A 16,948-nucleotide genomic window follows, 5' to 3' on the forward strand; every position below is an offset into this window, starting at 1 on the left:
GAATGGAATTACTCCTGGGGTATGCATATGTTCAGCTTCAATAGTTACTAGTGCCTAAAGTCTTAAAAGGATGTTCCAAGTATATACAAGATCTCTGTGCGGGCTCCTGGAGAAACTTCAGAGTATCACAACTCTGCAAAGAAAGAGGATGAGGAAGGGGCAGCCCAGTGGCACTTGTCCAGTGCTACTGCACTGCCCCAGTCCACTTGGTGGACTGTCCAATCCACCAGGACACATGACATGCCCCAGATTCCATTTTCATCTTGTCACCACCATCCACATTCCCCAACAGAGACCCCTCTCTTATCCAATCACACTTTCAGGGCAGCATTGGATTGCATGTCTGTCCACTTGCTGGCATTGGACTGAATTGTATTTCCTACATTCTTTCATCCAGGTAACAAATATTGAGTGCCTACCACTCAATTGCATTGTCTTAGAATCTGGGAGAGGAGCAATGTACACACCCCTACCCTCATGGAGCTAACATTTTCATAGGAGGAGATGGACTATAAACAAATAGGAATATGTTAGTGGTGATAAAGGCTATGGAGAAATATAAAGCAATGTAAGAAGAGTAAGAGTAGGATGGGGGAAGGAATGTGCTGTTGTTTAATAGGGTGGTCAGGGATGGCCTGCAGAGCAGACAAGATCCGAAAGACATGATCACTATGGCTATTACACTGGAGATATGTTATATGGAAGCAAGATGGAACTAGAAAGGCAGAGGCCATCACAAAAGTGCAGGCATGAGATGATGCTAAATTGGACTGGGTGATGGTAGTGGCAGTGATGAGAAGTGGTTGCATACAGCATATATTCTAAAGGTAGGGCTGACAAGATTTGCTGATGGATTGGCTGTGGAGCAAGACAGGGGAGTCAAAGGCATCTTGTTCTTGCCAGGAGCAATGCCTGCTCATACGTGCAGCATAGGAGTAGCTCCTGAGTCCAGGGCCTGTTGACTGAATGGGTGGATATCTTCCCTGATTACAGCCAGCTAAACATGCTGTGTGAAAGATCTGTTCTTTCTTATCTCAGAGATAGCATGGTATAAGTACTAAGACAAAATAATTGGAGCCAGACTACTAGTCCCAGCTCTGTCATTTACTAGCTGTGTATCCTCGGGCAAGTTACACAACCACTTTGAACCTCAGTTTCCCCTTCTGGAAAAATGGGACAGTAACAGTACCTGCATCACAGAATTGTTGTGGTAGTATACATCAATAGGCCTGGTACAGAGCCTACCACCAAGTCCGGGCTTAGGAAATAACTAAGTTAAACCAGTTCCCAGTTAAAACAAACAGACAAAAGGCTATGGAATAAGGGTTATCTTTATTTGGATTGCAAAGTATAAATATGAACCAGGTTTGGAAATACAAGTTGTAACAGTTCAGAAATGGCACCAGAAACTTCCAGAAAGGACCATGACAGCATACCTTCATCGTTTTGGTGAGGTGGGTGGGATTATACAAAGCCTTCCCCACCTCCAACCTTCTCGGTAGCAATTGGCAGGTAATCAGTTACCAAGAACAGTCAGCTCCAATGTTCCCTGTTCCTTCTCAGCCTTTTGCCTTGCTAACACCTTCTCCAGACTGTTCTCTGCTGCACTGACCCCTGCATGGAGTAGCACCAGAAGAATGGCAGGAGTTAGAGAAATGTCTTGACACAAGGGAAAGTGAGTTCCCACGCTGTGGGCCTGGGGCCGTGGGGGTGAGGGACCAGGAAAGCTACAGGCATAGAAGCCCAACCTCTTCTGAGACTTGGCAGGGAGAGGACATGGGGAGACACTGATATCTGTTACACTTTGACATCAGCACCTTGGGCTTTCAAAACACAAATGGTAGACAAAATCGCCTAGGCAAGACTGCAGTCCAACTCATAGAGTGGCTCTGACCAAGTTAACCCCTACATCCTGACCATACAGAGCTCCCGCAGTGGCACTCTGACCACGGAAGATCTGCAGAAATGTAGACAGACAATAAATTACTACAGATGGGTCACAGAACCATCCCAGCTTGTGGCAAGGGTGGGTGGCACTGAGCCAGATTGTGGGGATGAGGAGTGGAGGGCCAGGAAATTGCCAAAGTAACAGTCTAGGCACTTGAAATATTATTGTTAGATTGTTAAAAACTAAATAAATTAACATACATAGAATAAAATAAATATATAATTTAAGAGGCATTTACAAACAACAACAACAAAAATAGTTGTTATTTTTCCATCTGGGTAGAAGTCCCAAAATTCAGTTCTCAGGCTTGTGGTATTTCACAGTTAACTCATCAAATCCAGCACTGGAGGGTCCCAATGGCAGATCCCTTGGTGGTACTTGAGTACATGGCTTCTCAATCTTTGTTGCTTTCTTCCAGTTCACAATTCTTTCCTTCTTGCTCTCCTTCTTCTTCTTTTTTTTTTTTTTTTCAGTCAAAGATCCTGGAGCATATGGAATTTAACCGGCATTCTAATCCAGAAGATAAGTGTTTAAACAAAACTTATGAGGGGAAGTGGGGTTTGGTGGAGGGGAATCAGAAGGGCATGAAGGTCCCTTGCTTTTGCTTTCTTCTTACCCAGATACCATCGGACATACTCTGTTTGGCACTTGAAGGCTCTGGTATTTTGGCAAAGCAATTATGGGAGGCCCAATCCTAGAGGGCGACTGGGGACGAAGGAGTCTTTGTGACTAGATGTGAAGTCTTTCCCCTCTGCAGTCTGAAATCACCTTGTGTCTTCTCAGAGGTAGCAGTCCCCAGCCGATTCCTAAAGCACAAAAGGAAGGCATGTAAAGCCAGGTCAGTCTAAAGAAGTCTGAAGATTTTCCTGGTCCAGGAAAGTTTTTATTTTTAAACTTTTTGAGGCAGGGGTTCACTCTGTCTCCCAGGGGAGGAGAGGGGAGGGGAAGGGAGGGGACGAGGGTAGGAGAAGCTGTCCTCTCAGGCATCTCTCTTAGGTGTCTCTCTAGCAACTTTTACCTTAAGTGAAGCCCTGAGTCTTTTTGAAAATCATTCTGCAATGGGATATTAATGTCACAGTCGCCTGGCCCCCAACCCCTAGATGAAGAATTCAGCACCCACTGAAGCAGAGCCAGGAAAGGGGACAAAGGATAATCATGTCATGGGGCAAAGGATGGAGCATTACCTTGAGCACAAGTCTCTCTCAGTGGGAATTAGTCATGCCCAACTTCACTTTCTCTTCATTTTCCACATCATAACCTCCTCTCCTATGGTACCTGAGGAAGATAAGTTTTGTGAATAAGCCCTGCCTGCTATGACAAAGTGTAGGTCCAGAGCAGGTCCTTCCAAAGAACTCTGCCATGGTGGTTTCCTCTACTACTTGGAAAAGCCCAGACAGTAGGGCAGCCCAACCTCTGGTCAAAGGCCCAACTGCCCCAAGGAACTCCTGTCTCTAATAGCAGGATGCAATTTACAAAGAGCTTTAACCTCATTTATGTGATCCTCACAACATCCTTATGAGGTAGATGGACAAAGATTACAATCACTATAAGGTTACAATCCTCAGAAAGACAGTAACTTGTTCCAGGTCTCATGACAGATGAGTTACACTGCTTGAAAACAGGCATAGAGCCGGGTGCGGTGGCTCACGCCTGTAATCCCAGCACTTTGGGAGGCTGAGGCGGGCAGATCACGAGGTCAGGAGATCGAGACCATCCTGGCTAACACGGTGAAACCCCGTCTCTACTAAAAAATTGAAAAAATTAGCTGGGCGTGGTGGCGGGCGCCTGTAGTCTCAGCTACTCGAGAGGCTGAGGCAGGAGAATGGCGTGAACCTGGGAGGTGGAGTTTGCAGTGAGCCGAGATCACACCACTGCACTCCAGCCTGGGCAACAGAGCAAGACTCTGTCTCAAAAAAAAAAAAAAAAAAAAAAGAAAAGAAAAAAAAGAAAACAGGCATAGAGTGCTTGGTGGGTCTCCCCCAAGCTAGAGCATACCTGGATTAGAAGCAGGGCCTGAGGTCCAGATGCCTCAGAAGTGGAAGGATACACCACTAGCACCACCCACACCTTGACTACCAAACAACATACTAATGCCATCAAAGAACAGCCAGGAGAAAGAAATGTGTGACAAAGTGACTCCATGAGTGGGTAGCTGGGTCACAGAGGCAGGAAAAGAACTCCCGTGAGGAGCAGAACCTGCTATGGCCTCGCAAATTTGACCCTGGGCTCTAGACACAGGACTCATGTCATGCCAGAAATACCAGGTTTTTGGAGAATCTACACCCTGGAGCTAGCCCATGATTTGGAAAGATTGAGGGAAGTGCATGTGATCATCAAGGAGAGGGCCCAGGAGGAGGAAAAATGGGAGTGATTTGCAGAAACAGCCTGCAGGGGACCCCAACACTCACCTAAACATGAGAAGCCCCACGATGACCAGCAGACAGACAGATGACAGCACCACGGCCACCACGGCCAGGATGGTTGTGTGGTCATAGCTATATAAGCGATTTTCCACTGGGAGGCTCAGCCCATGACACCTCTCTCCATGGTAACCCGGGTGGCAGCTAGTTCAAGACAGAACAAGAAGGAGATGGAGTTAGTGCTTTGGCCTCTCTTGGCAATGGCCCACCTGCATAAACCAAACCCCATTCCTCATACCCTTAGCCTGTTAATCCCTGACCACGACCCCTGCCCATCCTCCATCCTTCTCCTCTAGTAGAAAACTCTTTAATACTCCCCTGAAGGCTCTGTAGCATTCCTCCCTTACTTGACATCCTCCCCTTTTCCATTTCCTCTGGTTCTCTGGGCTGAGAATCCTGTTCTAGGCATGGAAAAAGCAAGGGAGGACTTGAAGGCCTCAGCTAGATATGTTCCACGTGTGGCTGATTTATGACATGTGTGTTCAGGCGTTCTGTTTAAGCCACTTATGAGGGCTTGGGCACAAGAGCTGATAGGCTGAATTGAGGGAATTCATATCACTCCCTCCAGTGAGGCCCCTCAACATTCTGACCCAGAAATAAACCCAGCCTTCCCCATCGTGCTTCCAGCGTCCAGTCCCTCTCCATTGCTGTCCAGCCTATTAATAGGCCCTGTGCCTCTGCCAGGAGTCGTTTTTCTCAAGTTTCCTTCATTTAACTCCAGCTCCCCCTGGGTGCAGGGCCCAACTTGGGAGCTCAACTCTGGCCTTTGGCCTCTGCACACTGAGCTACCAGGCCTCTTTCATCACAGGACAAACCAAACAAATCAAGAAACATCTTTCTGCCCAGCTGCCCTGCCAGAGCATGGAAGAATGTCAGAAACAATCCCTTGGCTCTTCTCACTCAAGAAATAAATCACATGGCAACTGCCTTTTCTTTTTCTTTTTCTTTTTCTTTTTCTTTTTTTTTTTTTTTGAGACAGAGTCTTGCTCTGTCTCCCAGGCTGGAGTGCAGTGGTGCAATCTTGGCTCACTGCAACCTCTACCTCTCGGATTCAAGTGATTCTCCTGCCTCAGCCCCCCGAGTAACTGGGATTACAGGTGCCCGCCACCACGCCCAGCTAATTTTTGTAATTTTTTAGTAGAGACGGAGTTTCACCATGCTAGCTAGGCTGGTCTCGAACTCCTGACCTCAGGTGATCCACCCGCCTCTGCCTCCCAATGTGCAAGGATTACAGGCATGAGCCACAGCACCCGGCTGGCAACTGCCTTTTCTAACACAAAGCGTTTCCTTGAAGCTCTTAGAAAGACTCGGACGTGCTTACAGTTGAAGAAGCACATTCACATCCTTTCCTTTATCTGAGCATCCCAGAGATCCTTTGATATAAGTAGGAGCCCCATTTTATAGAAAGGTGGAGTGGTTTTCCCAAGGTCACACAGCAAGACAGAAATGAAGACGTAGATGTAGACTGTCTGACTCTGAGCCCAGTGTGCTGCCCACTCACACCTGACAACTGCCTACCATCCAGCCAGGGGGCACAATGGCACTGTCTGCCTGCGGACTTTAGAGCACCAGCTGCTGAAGGAAGCACCAAGAAACTGGTGGCCCTCTTTTCTGACCTGTGCTTTCTCTGGGAAGGAGGTGCTTTCTCTGGTGCCTCAGAACAAGGAATCCCTTCTTCCTGCGGACAGAGCACCACGGAAGCTCCAAGAGACAGACTTGTCCACAACCAGCAGTGGCGAAGGGGCCAGGCTGGGTGGTACTGCATTCTTGCCTTCCTGCCCTGAGCCTCTCCCTGCCCTAGTTCCTCCTGGGTACTTTGAGAAACCACCTCACAGCAGGATAAATGTAGGTCAGGCCCACTATACACATAGCACAGTCCACAGTTCCTTGCCCAGCCTCTCCATGTGTCTGTCCCATCAGCCCATGTAGGCCTAAAAGCAACCCCTATCCTGCCAGGACATGGAGGACACTTGCACGAGCACCCCTGGAAAATCACTTGTGCACAGCAGTTTACCATGCACAAGCCACTAGCCTTATCTACTAGCTCAATTGAGCCTCCTAACATTCTGGTAGGCAGGTACAACCCCATATTACAGATGGAAAAGCTAAGATTAAGGATCAGAGAAATTAAGTGATTCACCAAAAGTGGCACAACTAGGAAGCAGTAGGGCTAAGACTAGGAACAAGTCTTGGCAGATTCCAAATTCATCATTCCTTCCACTGTGAACAATGCAGAACAGTGCAGGTAACTCCAAGGAAGCATATCTGATAGGCTCCTGGGGGCAGTCTGACCCTTCTCTCTGACTATGTTATTATTATTTATTACTCATAACTTGAATAATAAAGAATAATAATTAGCAATCATTGAAGGCTTACCATGAGCCAAGTACTTTGTGCTAACTGCTTTACAAGAATTATTTCATTTAAAGCCAGCTCTGTGAAGGAGGAGTTACTAGCCCCATTTTAAAGATGGACTGAGGCTTAGCTTTTGTTAAACACCTCGTCCAAGGTTACAAAGCCAGTGAGTCGTAGAGCCAGGATTCAACAGCAGTCTGGATGACTTCAGAGACTGCTTTCCTGGGAGGAGGGAAGCTGAAGTTGAGTCTGTTTTCCACTTCCAGTCCATCATTCAAACTCCACAGGTAGTTACTCAGAAGATAGAAATAAAGTTTGGCCTCAGAGTCCCGCAATTCAGTTACATAATCCCTCCACCCCCACCCTGAGTCAAAAGGATAATAATGTAAACATCCTAATATTACCTACCTCCCCCTCCCTTTGCAGACAACTCCTGGCTTCCCCAGAGAAGGAGGGGGGATGAGCACATTCCAAGCATCCCAGGGTAGGGGCAAAATTTTGTGTCTTGTCCAGAGCCAGCCACCCACCAGACTAGGACACATTCTTCCCACCCGTGTCTGTGACCCATTTCAGAACTTGTATTACAACAGATGCAAGAACCCTCTAGGGTCCAGAGACATCATCCAAACTGGATTTCTCCACCTTTACCCCAGGAGGTGGAAGGGACACGTCTGGATGGAGGAGACTCAGAGTACATGAGTTCCAGACTGGTTCTGCTGCTATTTCTAGCCAGGTAATTTTGGGCAAGTCACGTTACCTTTCTAAACATTGGTTTCCTCATGTAAAACACAGGGATAAGAAATGCCTACTTCACTAGAGTATTGTGAAAAGATAAAATGAAGTAATACAAATGAAAGGGCTTAATAAAGGCCAAGTCCCACATTGTGTGAGTTATTACATAATCAGACTCCAGAGGTTACTGCCCATGGCCTGAGGAATGGGGCACCCAAGTCAGATGGAGCCAAGAGAAGCGGGATCACCATTCCTTCTTAGCACCTGGGCAGTGAGGCCAAGTAGAGCCCCCGAGCCTGTCTCTCCTCCAGCTCTGAGTCCTCCTCAGCCCAAGTGTCCCCAGGTTTCCTCCAGCCACAGGAAACTCTGCAGCCAATTTCTGGGTCAGCAACTAGTCAGGAATCCCAGGAAACTACTCTTTTATTTATTTATTATTATTATTATTTTGAGATGGAGTTTTGCTCTTGTTGCCTAGGCTGGAGTGCAATGGCATGATCTCGGCTCACTGCAACTTCCGCCTCCTGGGTTTGGGAGATTCTCCTGCCTCAGCCTCCCTAGTAGCTGAGATTACAGGCACCCGCCATGACGCCCAGCTAATTTTTGTATTTTTAGTAGAGACGGGGTTTCTCTATGTTGGCCAGGCTGGTCTCGAACTCCTGACCTCAGGCGATCCACCTGCCTCGGCCTCCCAAAGTGCTGGGATTACAGGTGTGAGCCACTGTGCCCAGCAGAAACTACTCTTTGAGGGCAACTTTTGGCTGGTGACACAAAAAGGGTTTTCCTGTTCATGGTGGCTGCAGAGGGCTAGTTTAGGAAGCCAGCTAGCCTCAGGCTCACCACAGCAGCCTGGACACACCCTGGCTAGTGGTTCCTGGGTCTGGAGTCAAACAAGAGCCACAAAGATCCCCAGATGAAGGTGCACAGATGTCACATTCCCCCAAACCAGGATTTCTGTCTTCTTGCTGCTTTCTGCCCTGAGTAGCAAGGGCAGGAGGCAGTGGGAGCCAGTCCAGACATGCAATCAACTCCCTGAAAATCTGCCCAGGAAGCGGTGCTCACGCCTGTAATCCCAGCACTTTGGGAGTCCAAGGCAGGCTGATTACTTGAGGTTAGGAGTTTAAGACCAGCCTGGCCAACATGGTGAAACCCCATCTCCACAAAAATTTAAAAATTAGCCAGATGTGGGGGCGTGTGCCTGTAATACCAGCTGCTCAGGAGGCTGAAGCAGGAAAATCACTTTAGTCTGGGAGGTGGAGGCTGCAGAGAGCCGAGATTGTGTCACTGTACTCCAGCCTGGGTGACAGAGTGAGATTCCATCTCAAAAAAAAAAAAAAAAAAAAAAAAAGGCTAGGTATGGTGGCTCACGCCTGTAATCCCAGCACTTTGGGAGGCTGAGGCAGGTGGATCACCTGAGGTCAGGAGTTCAAGACCAGCCTGGCCAACACGTCAAAACCATGTCTCTACTAAAAATATAAAAATTATTAATTGGGCATGGTGGCAGGTGCCTGTAGTCCCAGCCACTCAGGAGGCTGAGGCAGGAGAACTGCTTGAACCCAAGAGGCAGAGGTTGCAGTGAGCTGAGATCGCACCACTGCACCCCAGCATGGGAGACAGAGTGAGACTCTGTCTCAAAAAAAAAAAAAAAAAAGAAAGAAAAGAGAAAAGAAAAAGAAAATTCTGCCCAGGAAGTTAATGTAAAGTTTTCAAATCAGATTGCTGTGCTCTTAGACTAGTAAAAGAATAAGAGAACTCTAGGACAACAGCTGCCCTCTGCCCTCTATAAAATGCTGCTCCAACTCTATAAGGACAGATACAGGAAAGAAAGATGAAAGCCAACACCCAGTGCAGCCTGAGGGCATGAAAAGCATGCTGGACTAGGAGTCAGGTAGTGAGACTCTGTCTTATTTCCAACTACTTATTTAGCTATTGACCTCAGGCAAATTACTTCCTACTTTCTGGCTCCAGTTTCATCACCTTTCAAGTAGAGGTACCAAGTCCTGCCTACTCAGCAGAGGGCTTTTGAAAAATCCCAGGAAACTATATCTCTCCAGCTCCTAAAGTAGTGTCTGCCACCAAATAGGAGCTCAACATACTTGGGCTCAACTCATATTATATATAAACACTGAAACTCTGGGACAAAGGAGAGATGACATCATTATAGTTATCACTATCCCTAGGGACCACTGGGAAGGTGGCCTGGGCACCCATATCAGGTTCTCTGGGTTTAGGTGGTCATCCGAGTCCGGCTCTCCAGGAAGGCAACCTTATAAGGCCTCTCAACCACACAGTGCAAGCCCCACATCCAACCACCAAAATGCCCAGGACCAATCTGGTATAGACAGATTCCTGACCTCAATCCACCTTGACTACTTGAGTCACCTTCTTCACCCTGTACTAATGATGCCATTTTACAAATTTAAGATGAACATTTCCCGCTCTGTCCCAAGACCTTGGGAAGGATAATATGGGGGCTTTCTATGCCACTCTTAAACAACTCCCTCTAATACCAAGCTCCTGACAAGGATGTTATAGGAAAGGATGCACAAGTGACTGTGGACATGGTGGGGAGTGATGGGTCTGTCTGCCAACTGCCAAATACAGGGCAGCTCTGCTATGTGTGATCAGACAAAACAAGGAAGCTTTAAAAAGCCAAGGGATCTGCACCAATCACCAGTAGAAGGGATGCCAGGCACGCTGCCTTCTTGACAGGCTGGAGGCAGTGTGCATACAACAGTGTCTTGGCCCTGTCCAAAGTCTCCCCCTAAGGCCCCCAGAGCCTGCCTCCCCACAGGGAAGGGAACGGATGTTTGCAGCCTGACGTGGGGTATTGGCCTCAGGCACAGTGGCAACATTATGCCTGCCAGAGAGCATGGCAGTGCTGTCATCCCTGAGGGGTTGCCAAGGCAGCCGTTTGCTGGGTTTGGCTTAGGAGAGAGGCTAAGGAACCCACAGCCCCTCCGCCCACACACCTACCCAGGGAAGGGGTGATGTTGCCTGACCGGGGGCTGATGCCTACTGGGTCAGGTTCCATTTCCTGTGAACCCTGCACAAAGGAATTGTTCTCCCACACCGTGGCCAAAGGCCAGTACTCTCCACGTCTCCCACCTCCTGCCCCTTGCTGGGGTAAGGAAGAAGAAAGAGAGGCCTCAACCTGCCGCCATGATGATCCCTCTCTGTACAGTCCTGCCATGCCTTACAGTCAATCCACATTTGCACACTCACATGCACATAAACCCAAATACACACATACCTATACAACACGCATCCAAATGCACCTCCTACCTTCCCGCAGGAGCTCTACTCTGCCCAGGAAGCCCACTCTGCCATGTTTCCTACTGGCTTCTCTCTCCCAGAGTAGGGCATCAGGCGAGAATGAAGGGCCTGCCTTCAGGTGCCAGCTGTCCTAGCCACACGCTCATTTCTAGGCAAGCAGGAAATGTCCCCAAGGATTAAAGAACGTCACAAAACCATACCACAGGAAATTGCATCCTATAGGGGGGAGGGGGCTTCCGCTGACTAAAAATATATTTCCCCTCCTCCCAACTTCCGCCCAGAGGTTGAGAAGAAACTGGGTGAAATTATGAATTCAAGGAACAGTGACAACGAGGAACAGCCACGTGGCTGACAAAGTGTGCTGATGAGGTTCAGCCCTGGGGAAGGGGCACTTACATGCAGGAGGGAGCCCGGAGCTCCTTCACATATTTGCATTCTCCATGGATGCAGAAGTCCTTGTATTTCCGAAGACATGGGTCCCTCTTCTTCCCTAGCCCCTTGCCTTTCTTCTTTCTTTTCCCGTGCTCCTCCTTGCTTGGTGTGGCCAGTGCTTGTGGCTTGGAGGATAAAGTGACTGTAGGAGAAAAGCACCCTGTCAAAGTCTGACTCTTTGGGAAGAAAATCAGAAGAGCATAGTGCTTGAAAGGAGTATATATTCTTCGATCCCACCTGAAGTCAGAGATCTGGGAAGGCCCCTTAGCTCAGTGCCTCCCAAGAGGCAGAAGGAAGAGCAGGAAGATTGGGCAGAACCACCAGAAAGAGGGAACCTCGGTAGGAAGTAGAAGCTAGGGTGGGTCCCAAGGAAGGCATTTCACAGTCTCAGTGTAAGAGCCTCATTCTCAGAATGCTTTTGTTGAGTAACTGGGCAATTCTACCAACCTCACCTCCACCCCACTGTCCACCTTACACCCCCATCTCCTACTCCCCCACACCCACTTCATTCTATTTTGGCCTTCAATCAGCCTCATTTCCTGATGCTGTACTCAGTGACCCACTTGCAGAAAGACAGTGTCACACACAAAAATTGCTTCTAGAGAAGGTACTTGGAGGTTTTGGGGTTGGAGGGCTTCTAAAATAAGAACAGTGTCCATGTGTTCAGGTGGTCTCTTCTGGGGCACCCCTTAGTACTGTGAGCCCAGGGCAGAGCCTGGCTCAGGAACAGCAAGCAGGCCAGCCCTGGTCATGGCCTTGCTTTTTCAACTTCAAGCAAAATATTTAACTTGCACACCCTTTACAGCTCACCCACTTTCTCAAAGATTCATTCATATTTAACCCTCAATGTCCTGTTTATAGCTCTCTGGGTTGGGGGGTACAGGGTGTACAAGGGATAGAAAAGTGGAAAGTAAGGAACTGTCCAGAAGGAACTGGAACAATGATGACTCCCCACTTCTTTCAACGCTCCAGAGAGACTGGGGGAAAAACAACCTCACCCAGATATCCAGCTGGGATTGACCATGGACTATGTCTATCAGCCCAGTCCCACCCTTTTATCCCTCATCAGGAAAAAAGTGCCCATATCCATGGCTACAGCCATGTGTCTTGCAGAAGGGTGAGCATGATACGTTAGACTAGAGACTTAGAGTCTCAAGCTAGAGGGACTTCAAAGAATACCATGTGGCCAGGCACAGTGGCTCACGCCTGTAATCCCAACACTTTGGGAGACTGAGGCAGGTGGATCACCTGAGGTCAGGAGTTTGAGACCAGCCTTGCCAACATGGCAAAAATCTCATCTCTACAAAAAATACAAAAATTAGCCGGGCGTGGTGGTGTGTGCCTGTAATCGCAGCTACTCGGGAGGCTGAGGCAGGAGAATCACTTGAACCTGGGAGGCAGAGATTGCTGTGAGCTGAGATCGTGCCATTGCATTCCAGCCTGGGTGACAGAGTGAGACTATGTTTAAAAAATAATAAATAAAAAAATAAAAAACTCATGGCAGGCAGAGTGACTTACTCAAGGTCATGCAGGATTGGGATTAGAACTGTGTTCTCTGGACTTCACTCCAATGTCCTTCCTCACCACACCAAGCTGCCTCACACACCCCCATCTCCTCCCTCTCACAAGTCTGGAGCACCTGAGATGCTGATCCAGGCATGAAAGGGCTCTGAAGTCCATAGACCTGTGCTCCAATTTCAGCTATATACCGTGGGCAGTCACTTAACTTCTCTGAACCTCAGGTTCTCAGTAAAATGTGGATAGCCAAAGTAACTATCTCAAAAGGTTGCTATAAGTGTTACATTAGCCAGGATAACATATCAAGTGCCTAGAACACAGTAGGAATTTAATAAATGGTAGCAGTTATTTATTTTAGGTGGTAGGATCCCCACACCTGAAAAATAGTCCTTGCCCAGCAAAGCCAAGAGAAGGGAAGAGAAGTAGGTGCCAGCAGCCCCCACAGTCTTTCATTTCCTCTTATCCAGTCCCAGGCCCCCTCAGAGCTCAGAAGATGATACAGGTGGTCAGAGGAACCCAGTGACCAGAGCTTCGGGGAGAGCAAGGCAGGGGGGCCAAGCCAATTAGAAAGGGGAGGGAGAAGGTGCAGGGTGACAGCCAGGCTCCTGCCATGGACAGGGAGCAGTGAGTCAGGTCTGGAGGTATGAGGAGCAGCTGTGTGGGTGGGGGGTCAGGGTGGGGTGAGTCACAGCCCAGCCCTGCCCAGCCTAGGAGGAGAGGGCCAGGTGAATCCAGGCTGTTCAGGCCATGGGCAACCCCAGAGGGCCACTGGGAGAGGATGAAGTATGGGAGCCCAGGTTCACTTTTGGAGCATGTGCTTGATTTATACAAAGTAGAGAGAGTATCCAAGGAAAGCTCCTGGGAATGAGGGAGAAGGGCAGCTGAGGAGCAGGTGGAACTAGAACAGGTGGGCATCTGTCCAACCAAATATAGTCATTCCAGGGTACAGTGCTGAGTCCTTGCTCTACCCTGGCTAATCTCCTCAGGTCTGGAGGCAGGAGAGCTGGCAGGCTCTGGACTCTGCCCTGTACCTGTACTTGGCCACAGCCAAAGAGGCTGGTTGGAGGACCCTACACAGCCCTCCCCATTTGGAGTCTCCTCAGGAATGCAAGGTGCTCGGTAAGCTGCAGGTTTCCGGTAGCATTCACAGATATCCAGCATTTTAATACAGCCCCCTAGGGGCTCAGTGCTCACCATTCACAGCCTCATCTAGGGCGGCCAAGAGCTCCTCATTCCCTTCTGTTTCCCCAATCTGGAGACAGGTGGATGGAGGAGGCTAACACTGCACACTTTCTAGAGATGTGCCTGGGCATCTCCGCATCTGTTACCTCTATTTTATATATAATAGTCATTTGATATGGGAATTAGAACTGGCGCCCATTTTTACATAGTAGCTCTAGGGAAAGCATCTCAACCATTCCTTATTCCTATCACCCAGCTTACCTAAGAAGAACGTAACAACCCCAGGCAATATGTCTGTTTCAATTTGCCCCAAAGTACCCAGAAGGGCAGTAACCCAGCAGGTGAGGCAATGACAAGAGAGAGAGAGTGGGACCTATATTCCAGGATCCCCCAGTGCTCGTCAGGCCCATCAGCTTTTCCCCGAGGTTCTCCATGAATACCCTCAACCCACAGTATTGCCCAAACAGCAAGAATCTTGGATCTGCTTATTCTTCAACAGCCCACCGAGGTCCAAGGATGGGGGGCCTCCACACCCACCTCTCAAAAGGTCCAGATCTGCCTCTTGCAAGTCACGGACTTTCCGGTCCCGGCCGCCTCCTAGGGGTAGCAGCTGATCCGTGGATCCAGTAGGTGGGTCCGGGTTGCTGGTTCCAGCAGCTAGCCCTCTCCGAAGCCGCTCCAGGCTCTCGCCAGTCACCAGTGCCGAGAGAACTGCGGGCGAGGGGCCAGGCCGCATCAGACACCCGCCCAGACCCCCGACCAACACGCACCGATTCCGACGCCCGTCCGCCAGAGCGCAAGGGCCCCACCAAGTGGCCCGTGCCGGGTGCGCTGCGGCGACCTTCCCCCATGCCCCCAGCACAGCGCCCCCATCCCCCAGATCTCCGGGGGCGTCGGCAGCCCTCTTACCTGCAGCCAGAAAGAGCTTCAGCACCACCGACGGCAGCAGCTTCATGGTCCCGCACCGAGAGGAGGCGGCGAGGCACCAATCACTTTCGAAGCGGCGGCCACTGGGCGCTGGCACCAGAGCTGGGCGGCGGAGCTCAGGAGATTCCGCCGGGCACCGTTTGCCGCCCGCCTCTGCGTGCAAGCCTGGCCGGGACCCCGGCGCAGCTCGCTCTTGTTGAGTGTCTGTCTTGCTCACTCAGCCCGCCCGCGCGGCCGATCGACCCCGCGCACCTAGGTCAGGCCAGCCAGCAGCGTGGCCCGCGTAGCTCCTTCGGCCGAATGAGCGCTGCCCGGCTCGCGGCCGGGAATAAGGCTCCGGGAGGCGCCGAAGCTCCGCCCCGCCCGGCGCCGCGCCCTCCCTCCTCCCGTGCTGGGAAGCTCGCCCGGCTCGCGGCGCCGGCAGCGCAGCCCCCGACCCCGCGGGCGCGGCGGAGGACTGGGCGGGAGGAGGGGGCGGCGCTCACATTTTTTGGGACCAGGCCGAGGCAGCCGCGGCCTGATTGTGGGTAGGGCTGCTGAACGGCAGGTGGCGGAGAGCGGTTCCTACCTTTCCCCAAACGCCTGTCACTGCAGCCTTGTGACTGACTGCTGAGCTGAGTTCTGTTCCGGGCCTGGCCTCTTGCTTCATCTCAGCCCCATACCAGGGGTCTCCATCCCTGTCACCCTCTAAGTTTCAGAAGCCCACCTTTTGGCCTACCAACACGGCAAGTATCAAATAATAATTAATTCATTTATCATTTAAAAATTAGACACATGAATGCCAGCCGTTCTCATAAACCCGAGATAACCAGAGTTGAAGTTGCAGGCACTTAGTATCAATCCAGCAAAAGCAAAGGAAGTTAGTACTCTCCTAGTCTCTGGAGTGGCTTCCTCCCATCTTCCCTCAGGGGACATTAGGATTTTTGAACTATGGGTTGTAATTCCCAGGCTTCTGAGATTGGAGAGACACAGGTTGTGAAACAAGCCTTATTCTTTTCCTTGCCTTTGACTGCCACCTTTTTCCTCAACATAAAAAATGAGCCACCCTCCCATAGGACCCAGCTGGCTAACCTAGATTGCTGTTTCACAGGTACTAGGTGTTTCTCTTCCAACCCATGTGCTTTTACAGGGGTCTTCTGGAGTCACTGTCCTGACCCAAAGAAATGAGTGCCTCAGTAGGTATTTCAGTTTCCAGGGACGTGCTGGGGAGAGAGTTGTTTGACACAGGGCTAGGTTGGCTTTCAGAGCCCTGAAATTGTGCCAGATAGAGCACTTGCCTGATTCTGCCTGTGTGTAGGGATAAAAACAGGCCTGCTATTTATACGCAGTCTATCCCACTGTCCCTCCCTATCCCCACCTTTGCAGGGGGTCAGTCTGGCCCTGCCCTCTTAACTTGCTCCAGTAACCCAGGCCTAGGTTTCCATAGTGCACTGGAATCACTACAGACCTGAGTTTGAATCCTGCCTTTGCTACTTACTGTGTGACCTTGGACAAGAAACTGAATTTCACTGAGCCTCAGTTTTGACATCTCTCAAATGGAAAAAATAATAACAATAATACTAACGACTACTTTGTAGGGAGCGTTTTGAGAAATGAATGCGGGAACACATAAAAGTAGTTAGTATAGTGCCAGGCACACTATAAGCGCTCAATAAATGTGACCCATTATTATTGTTGCTGTTAATAATAATCACTAAGCACTTGACCACTCTATTTCCTTAGAGGCCTCTTTTCTCTCCCTTCCCTAGATCGCTTGCCTTCCCCTAGGCCATATCTGAGGCTTTATGGTATAGTTGGGCTGGTTTCAGACAGAAGCTCACCTGTCACCTATTTGGCTAAGAGCCACTGTTAGATTATCCTTTTGGGTGATCAGTATCGGGCCTAGGACCTCAGTGCATGGTCACCGCCCAAGCCATGCCTTTGCCCTCCCTCAGCAGCCGCCTGGCCACCTGCTTCCCCAAAACAAAGCCACCTTGGGGTCAAGGCTCTCCCCAGGGGAGGGTGGAGAGAAACACTTCCTGACACATGGTCAAATCACCCCCTTTCCCCCACCCTCGCCAGAGTCACACCCTGCTCTCTTGCCCCAGCCTGCCTTTCTCCCTTCACATGCTCTGTCCTTCCGCCTTCTCACCCCCACATCAGCCTCAGTCCCATTCATGGG

At 49.9% G+C, this 16,948-nt stretch overlaps 1 protein-coding gene across 1 annotated transcript; it reads right to left on the bottom strand.

Moving 5' to 3' along the window:
* Positions 1-1,313: 1,313 nt before the first annotated feature.
* Positions 1,314-15,138, bottom strand: HBEGF (heparin binding EGF like growth factor). The gene is made up of 6 exons (XM_002815961.6): positions 14,770-15,138; positions 14,398-14,571; positions 11,125-11,302; positions 4,357-4,512; positions 3,133-3,223; positions 1,314-2,754 (listed from the first exon to the last, which is right to left on the bottom strand). The coding sequence occupies exons 1-5, from the start codon at positions 14,813-14,815 to the stop codon at positions 3,151-3,153; spliced, it is 627 nt and encodes a 208-aa protein (XP_002816007.1). The 5' UTR covers positions 14,816-15,138; the 3' UTR covers positions 1,314-2,754; positions 3,133-3,150.
* Between the last annotated feature and the right edge of the window lie 1,810 nt (positions 15,139-16,948).

Source organism: Pongo abelii, chromosome 4, assembly GCF_028885655.2.
Source record: "Pongo abelii isolate AG06213 chromosome 4, NHGRI_mPonAbe1-v2.0_pri, whole genome shotgun sequence".
NCBI classification, from domain to species: Eukaryota; Metazoa; Chordata; class Mammalia; order Primates; family Hominidae; genus Pongo; species Pongo abelii.

What these genes read in the sequence shown, in the direction of transcription:
- HBEGF (XM_002815961.6), bottom strand. Translation starts at nt 14,815, where the DNA reads ATGAAGCTGCTGCCGTCGGTGGTGCTGAAGCTCTTTCTGGCTGCAG. An exon ending in GAAGCTCTTTCTGGCTGCAG is followed by an intron (nt 14,572 to 14,769) that starts GTAAGAGGGCTG and finishes CCTCGCCCGCAG; the next exon opens with TTCTCTCGGCACTGGTGACT. An exon ending in AGATCTGGACCTTTTGAGAG is followed by an intron (nt 11,303 to 14,397) that starts GTGGGTGTGGAG and finishes TTTCTCCTACAG; the next exon opens with TCACTTTATCCTCCAAGCCA.